Source organism: Emys orbicularis, chromosome 4 (assembly GCF_028017835.1).
Source record: "Emys orbicularis isolate rEmyOrb1 chromosome 4, rEmyOrb1.hap1, whole genome shotgun sequence".
NCBI lineage: Eukaryota > Metazoa > Chordata > Testudines > Emydidae > Emys > Emys orbicularis.
Window position 1 is genome coordinate 139,263,273 of NC_088686.1, and position 7,514 is coordinate 139,270,786.

The 7,514-nt window shown below is 46.4% G+C and overlaps 1 protein-coding gene across 1 annotated transcript; it reads left to right on the forward strand.

Annotated features, from left to right (window-relative positions):
- Positions 1-5,858, forward strand: LOC135878442 (ubiquinol-cytochrome c reductase complex assembly factor 2). Its single transcript, XM_065404112.1, has 4 exons — positions 1-138; positions 4,275-4,349; positions 4,773-4,842; positions 5,664-5,858. Exons 1-4 carry the CDS (start codon positions 1-3, stop codon positions 5,759-5,761), a joined length of 381 nt encoding a protein of 126 aa, XP_065260184.1. The 3' UTR covers positions 5,762-5,858.
- Positions 5,859-7,514: the final 1,656 nt, after the last annotated feature.

The window sequence follows — 7,514 nt, forward strand, 5'->3', positions numbered from 1 at the left end:
ATGGCGGCCACCCGCTACCGGCGGTTTCTGAAGCTCTGCGAGGAGTGGCCGGTGGAGGAGACCAAACGGGGCCGGGACCTGGGCGCCTTCCTGCGGCAGCGGGTGGCCCAGGCCTTCCGGGAGGGGGAGAGCACCCAGGTGAGCGGGGCGGGAGCGGCCGCGCCCCCAGCTGGGCGGGGGGGCGGCTCCGCAGCCCTCGGGTGGGCGGGGCTTGGGTTTGGGCCTCGGGTGGGGGGGGGGGGGGGAGAGAGACAGTCACGTCCCGCGCCTCACAGCCCCCCCCCCCCCATAGCTACTCCCTGACACCTACACACCCCTGCAGCACCACAGCCACTGCCGGCTTATCCCCCCCTCCCATCTCTGCTCACAACCACTGCCTCGCAGCTCCCCTGCCCCCCCCGATCCCTGACAGCCCCCCGATCCCCCCGTCACCCCCTTACACCTGTACCCCATACAAACCCCTTCAGCCACCTCTTCTCTTACATCTCTACCTGCAGTCACTGCCCCCCCGCCCCTCACAGCCCCCGATCCCCCCCGTCACCCCCTTACACCTGTACCCCATACACACCCCTTCAGCCACCTCTTCTCTTACATCTCTACCTGCAGTCACTGCCCCCTGCTCCTCACAGCCCCCCAACCCCCCAGTCACCCCCTTACACCTGTACCCCATACACACCCCTTCAGCCACTTCTCTTACATCTCTACCTGCAGTCACTGCCCCCCGCCCCTCACAGCCCCCCAACCCCCCAGTCACCCCCTTAGACCTGTACCCCATACACACCCCTTCAGCCACCTCTTCTCTTACATCTCTACCTGCAGTCACTGTCCCCCTGCCCCTCACCGCCCCCCCAGTCGCCCCCTTACACCTGTACCCCATACACACACCTTCAGCCACGTCTTCTCTTACATCTCTACCTGCAGTCAGAGCATCCCCCCTCTGGCACCCCCAGTTACCCCCTTACACCTATACCCCATAAACACCCCTTGTAGTCCAAAAAACACCTCTTCTCTTTCATCTCTACCTGCAGTCACTCCCTCCCCCGCCCCTCACCCCCCCCCCCCCGATCCTCCCCAGGCCCGTCACACCTATATCCATCCCACACACACCCCTTCAGCCACCTTTTTTTTTTTTTTTTGCAATGCTATTTCTACTACCCATTTAATAGCTACTGCAGCTATCATAACTCAAATACTGGCAGGGTCATTTTAGGTCTGGATACAAAATGTGCTTAGTCTGGATATCAGGTATGGTGATACTTAGTGTTGACAGTTCACTATCTCATTTTCCTGCCTCTAACAGCAGCCATTACCTGATGCTGTGGAGAAAGAACAATCACTTCTTAATTCTCCCCATTTGCTTATTATATTATTATGCAGGCTTTTCTGTCTGCTATTTTTATGAAGTTATGCAGATAAGACCCCTACCCTCTAATTATAAAACATATTTTATTGATGTTATCTGCTCAGCCAGAGATATGTCTTCTAAAGCGCACATGATGCAACTGTAATGGTTGTCTTTGTAGCTCTGAATACAATGAAGAAGTACCTAAATAACAGTAATGACTCTTAGAAGGGCTGTAGAATGTATCAGGTGAATAACAACATATAACCAAGGCCCTCCTCTACCTTATGAGAGAGGACATGAAGCCCCAGGATCTGCTGTTTCTCAAGTGAGTGCCCTAATCACTGAAGTACGGTATAGTTTGGTGTGGTTTGCTCTTCATCGCTTCTTGAAACTGTTCCACTTTAATTAAGCCAAAGCCAGAGGTAACTATAAGAAGCCTTCCTTAGTTCAGTGGTTATAGCATGGAGCTGTGGTGGTGGAGGCCCTGGTTTAAGTCCCACCTCTTCTTGCCATGAAGGGATTTGCTACGTAGGTGGTTTTTGTTTTTTAATTAAGTGGGTGCCGGGGGGGGAGAGGAAGAAATGAATCACTCTCGTCCCGGACCCCTGCCCAGGCTTTGGGAGATCCAGTCCCCCCTCTGCCAGGGGACTTGAAGCTGGATCTCCCACATCCCAGGGACCGCCCACCCACCCGGTTCTTAATTCAAGCCCCCTTCCTTTCTCAGGAAGACAATGAATCCTGTGAATGAGAGGGGATTTAAACAAGGACCCATACACATCCCTTCAGCCACCTCTTCTCTTACATCTCTACCTGAAGTCACTGCCCCCCGCCCCTCGGTCACCTGGGAGAGAGGAGAACCCCCTTCTAAGGGGCAGAGGGAGGCCTCAAACCGGGATCGCCTGCATTCCGGGCGAGAGTCCTAACCATGGGACTATAGAGTGATTCTAGCTTTTTAGCTGGCCCAATGAGTAGTTAAAGTGGAACAGCCTCAATAGGCAAGATTGAGGGAGCTCCCTGTTCAGATCCCATCTCCTCATCAGATAGAGGGTGGAATTGAACTAGGTTTGCTAGCATCCCAGTAGCAGACCCTAACCACCATGCTAGAGTGGGATGCTCATGTTGGTGTTAGGCCTGGTTAATAGTGAATTTACATGGAAAAGCTTCATGAGGAAAGACTGAGGGTACTCTCTGTTCAGAGCCCTTCTCCTCATCAGGTAGAGAGGGAAAGGGGTCAGAGGAAAGGGGAGGCTCTTATCACCCATGACCCCAAAATTGTACTTGAGTTGTTATGTTAGGTCTCTATCTGGCATACCAGTTCTCAAGCCAATCTGGTTCTGCATTTGCAGTTTAGAGCACTTTTTAAAATTAAACACAAATCCTTTGCCAGGAGGAGAGGAAAGCTGTATCCCAAGAACCCCTTGACCATGACCCCAAATTTTCACCACCAATGGTACCCAAAGCCTGCTACTAGCATAGTTTACCTTTAAACAGAAATGTTACTGCAGCCTCTGTGGTTTCTTGTGCCTGTTGGCATTCCTTTTCTTGCTCACAGCAGCACCCCTTTACAGAAGCACTGTGGAAGTCTAATAATGCTCAGCTTATTGGGTTTGGGACTGTGTGTTGGTCAGATCATGGGAAGGCTGGTAAGATACGGCCTATGTGAACACTGCTGATTTTCCCTGCTAGCTTTGTACAAAAGAAGTGATTTGAGCCCAGCCCAATAACAAGAGCGGACAATCAGCTGTGGTGAGTCAGTAACCTAACTGCATGCTGTTATTTATAAGCCTGCTTCCATTACCTACTGTGTGAGCAGTTTTCAGAGGTGAAACACTTAGCCTTGGTCACATATCAAAGATGATCTGACAGGCTAGGAGGTAGCTATGTCTCTGCTTGTTGATGGCTTTATAAATTTATGACCAGTATTTTGAATTCATGGCATGCACAGACCTGACCTAACCAGAGAGTTAATGAGGAACCAAGCAGTAGCTGAATAAAGTACCATGTGTGCTTGAGACTTTGGCCAAGCAGTTAACATCAAAAATATGTTTTATAATTAGGCGCCAGGGGTCTTATCTGCATAACATCATAAAAATAGCAGACAGAAAAACTATTCGCACATCAGTCCATTCTGTAAATAATGACAAGATGGCATGTGACTACAGACTTTTGCTTTAACCAAAGGCAAAAAAGGACAGGAAAATGCCTAAAATATATCACTTGGGGCTAAATAGTTCCCAAGCGTTCCATAACAGTACTCTTTCTGAATACATTGTGCATTATCAATTGTATTTAGAAGTCTTCTGCCAATTTTGGTCAAAATTAGACTATGCTTTTTCAAGTTATGGCCCTTTTTGTGACTTTTCACATTGGATGACGGATAATGTTTAAACACGATGTGATATAGAAAAATGGCACCACTTGCAGCACCTACATTCACCCAGGTGATGAGCACCAGATATGTACCTACCATGTGATAGCAATGACATTTTTCTTATGGACAGATTACCCTAACTCATTAATAAGACACCTTTTTAAATCTGACTGGTAGACTATTTGAGTGAAGGAGCCTTTATTGCACATTACAGTAGTGGCGGATGGGCATGAGGAGAAAACTGTCCAGCTCTATTTCTTTACCATTGAATATTTTGTTCACATTTGGTCCAGCAAATCCTTATGAGCAGAGTTTTATCATTTTTACTAGAGGGTTCCACGCTTTGTTGCCTGTATAGGACCAGCTGGCAGGCAGCAGGAGGAGCGAGAACATAGTTTTTATCCTTGAACCTGTAGCAATTGTACAGGATACTCCCACTTCTGTTCCATTGTTAAGGTGCTCCTCTTCTCATTTTGCATGTGGCCTGTTACTTACAAGGAGAAGCATTTGTTGTGCAGGTTAGAAGTAGAGTTTCATAATGTTTATGTTCCTTTTCAGATTGCTGACCCTGCAAACTGTGACCAAATGTATGAGAGTTTAGTCAGAATCCACACCAATTTCTATAAAAACAAGGTGAGCTCTTCAGGCCAGGGACCATGTGTCTGTACAGCACCCTGGGGCCACAAATCGGATAGGGGCTTTTGAGTGCTGCTATAATAGAAGTATTAATAACAAGCTGTCTGTGGTGCTGGCTGGCACCTTCACTGTGAAAAACAAAGCTGAACTCATTTTGAGCAGCACAAGCCTTTGAAAAGTTCAGTCATTTCAGAAGCAGCTCTCACCTTGTCTAAACTGATTTGTGTTTGAGCTTTGCTGGAGATGAGCCTAAAGGCCACAAGGTGGCACTGTGACTCTTTCCACTGCTAGTATTTCAACAGGAATGTTGTGCTTAGGACTTAGCAGATGAATAAGGATAAGCAAAGCACTGGCTTGAGGAGGGAGCAGAGAAAGAGTGCTGTTGAGTCAGTAAATTCTTGTTTTGTTTTGTTTGGGAAGTATCCACGCCTAAAAGATACGAGCTTCACTGGAGTGACAGTGGAAGAATGCAAGCTGATCCTAGCAACAGGTAACGAGGTTCTGTTTGATTAGTCTGTGATTACGCTTCCCCCACTCAGGCTTACAGGAGTAGCTTGCACTGCTGTTACCTGGTCCAAGGGATAAACAGAATTTCACTCCTCAGGGCTCTTGGTGTGGCACTTCTTGCAAGCAATACCTTCCCATTAAAGAAAAAAAATACATTTAAGATTCAGTTCTCTATATCACCTAGTTTTGGGGAGTCCCTGTGGTTGGTAGTGTTAAGTGAGAAGTACTACTACTGTGCCCATGGCTAGAAAAACTCAGGGGACCTCCATACTCAGGTAAAATGAGCATGTTGGTCAGATGTTGATGAACACCTGGGTTTGCTGCACTGATAGTTTCTGTTCAGGTCATACTTAAGGTTCAGAAGCAGGGCTGCGGGGAAGAAACTTACTCTATGCCTGCCACACCATATGTATTAAAAGTGCTAACATTCAACAAGTTTGTTTCAGTAGTTCTCAGCTATCTTCTCAAAGGTTTAATGTTGCTCTTTACATCTTCCCTAATAGCAGGGAGCCTTTTAGAGAAAAAGGAGTGCTGCTAGGCACAAATACACTCAGCCAATGTATTTGTCAGGTGCAGTTGTAGCTTTACTCTGCTCTGGTTCCTAACTTTGACTGCAGCGTGTGGAAACTGACTATTTGTTGTTGGGCACGGCAAGGACTGCCCCTGTGTTTGAGAAAATAAACTTGCCTCCAGGCACTGAAACACAAACTCGTTAGATTGAAGCTAGGAGAAGTCAGACAAGGGAGTCTGTTGAACAGAAATCTCATCCGCTTTTCTGCCTTCCCTCTTCTTCCCCCATTGCAGACAGCGGGAAACAGATGGAGGAAATGAAAAAAGGTAAATGGAAAAAACTGCGAGAGAAGTTCTCTGCCAAGAATGCTGAAGAGGACTCAAAGTTATAACCTCTCTCCCCAGCCCCCCTCTGCACATATTCCTAAAGCACTATATATTGCCATGATGATTAAAGCCATTCATTCCTCTTAGCAATAGCATTCAGAACTATGCCTGAGGCCCTCCATTTTGTTGTTCTAAAATCTGGGACTGAACTTGGCATCTCCAAAATGGGTTCAGAACGAATATACTAGTTGCACGGGACAGTGTGTTTGTATGGAAAATGAGACACTATCCGAGGTGAGAGGGTCAGGGGCAGGGCAGATGTGCCTGTTTGGACAGAGAGGTGGTTATAATGGTCCTCTTCTGACTAGGTATTCACAAATTCTTGTGTGCGTGTGCGCTATTGCATGTGTCATTCTCTTGCACATACAGTGGTTTAAGAATGGATGTTAATGACTTTGCTTCTCAGTGTCATTGATCCAAGTTCAAAATCTGATCACTCCATCTACTGTGGCCTATTTGCAATCCTCCTTAAAAGCTACTGCATATTTCAGTAGCGGCATCAGTGTCTGTTCCTGGGAGGCAGAGGACTGTTCTGGGTCGATGCAGTGCTCTATGGGGGTGCAACTACAAAGTTGCTTGGAGGGGCAAGAATGTATATCTAAAACGTGTACCTGCACTATGCTTGGCTCTGGGAAGAAGTAATGGCCTCTTGCTGTTAGGCATTTGAACAGTTTTCCCCGGCAAGAACTGAAACCATTTGAAACCTGCAGTGGGATCTAGTCTGAAACTTCAGCAGACAAGCTGTGGTCTTTATGTGTATAGCGCCCATCACCATTCTCTGAACTGAGTTTTCTCTGGGCTGGGGACCTGTATTCACACAGCACCCGGCCTGATATGGCCCTAAACAGGATCGAGGCTTCTGGATGCTACTGTATTATAAATATTATTAATGCATAACAGCTCTGTGTTGAGAAGAGGTTTTTTGACCTCATTTCAGCTTTTACTATGACTTGATTTTGTGTTAACTTAGTTAAGGCAATTTACATATTAGTTAAGTAACAACAAAATAAAAAGTTTGTAAAACATCACATCAGAGATGAAAATAAACACAGAATACCTCTTCACAGTGAACTGCTGTAAACCTGCAATTTCCCACTACTGCCCAAATAAAGTCTGTCCACAGAAGATAAAAGACTGTGTCATGCTAGCAACAGCTTTGCTGTCACTTATCCTCATCAGATGCGTTGTACTATCAATAAATCTCGTTGAGTTTACTGCACCCCCGCGATAGATGCAATTCTTAAAATAGAAGAAAATCAGCATTGCGAGGTATAGTGAACAAGATGTCTGGGTTGCAAAGTTCCACATCTACTACGGACTTCCCACTGACTACTTGGAATAAGTTAAATATTGCAACTCTAGAATTGCTAGTAACAATATTAATGCTATCCTCTCTGGAGCGGGGTAGCCACCAAAATGTAGTGCCTGGAGATAAAGAAAGATAATTCACGTTACAGAATAAAAAGTTATTGCAATGAGGAACCAAAGTCCCAAATAATTTACCTTCCTTTGAGGGCATTAGGATAAATTGTGGGTCCAGATACAGTGAGGAAATCTGGTAAGTTAGTGGTTCCTGTCTGTTGCTGGGCAAAATGTTTGCAGAGATGTAATGGAGAAGGAAAAGGCTGGTGTTGAAACCTTCTAGGCTTTGGTCCAGCTTCTGAAGATGTGATCTATGCGCAGACTCCAGTGAATACATCCTTGTTAGCTGATAACATGTATTTAGTCGGTTGGTGAAGCTGATGCTTCTTGTGTGCC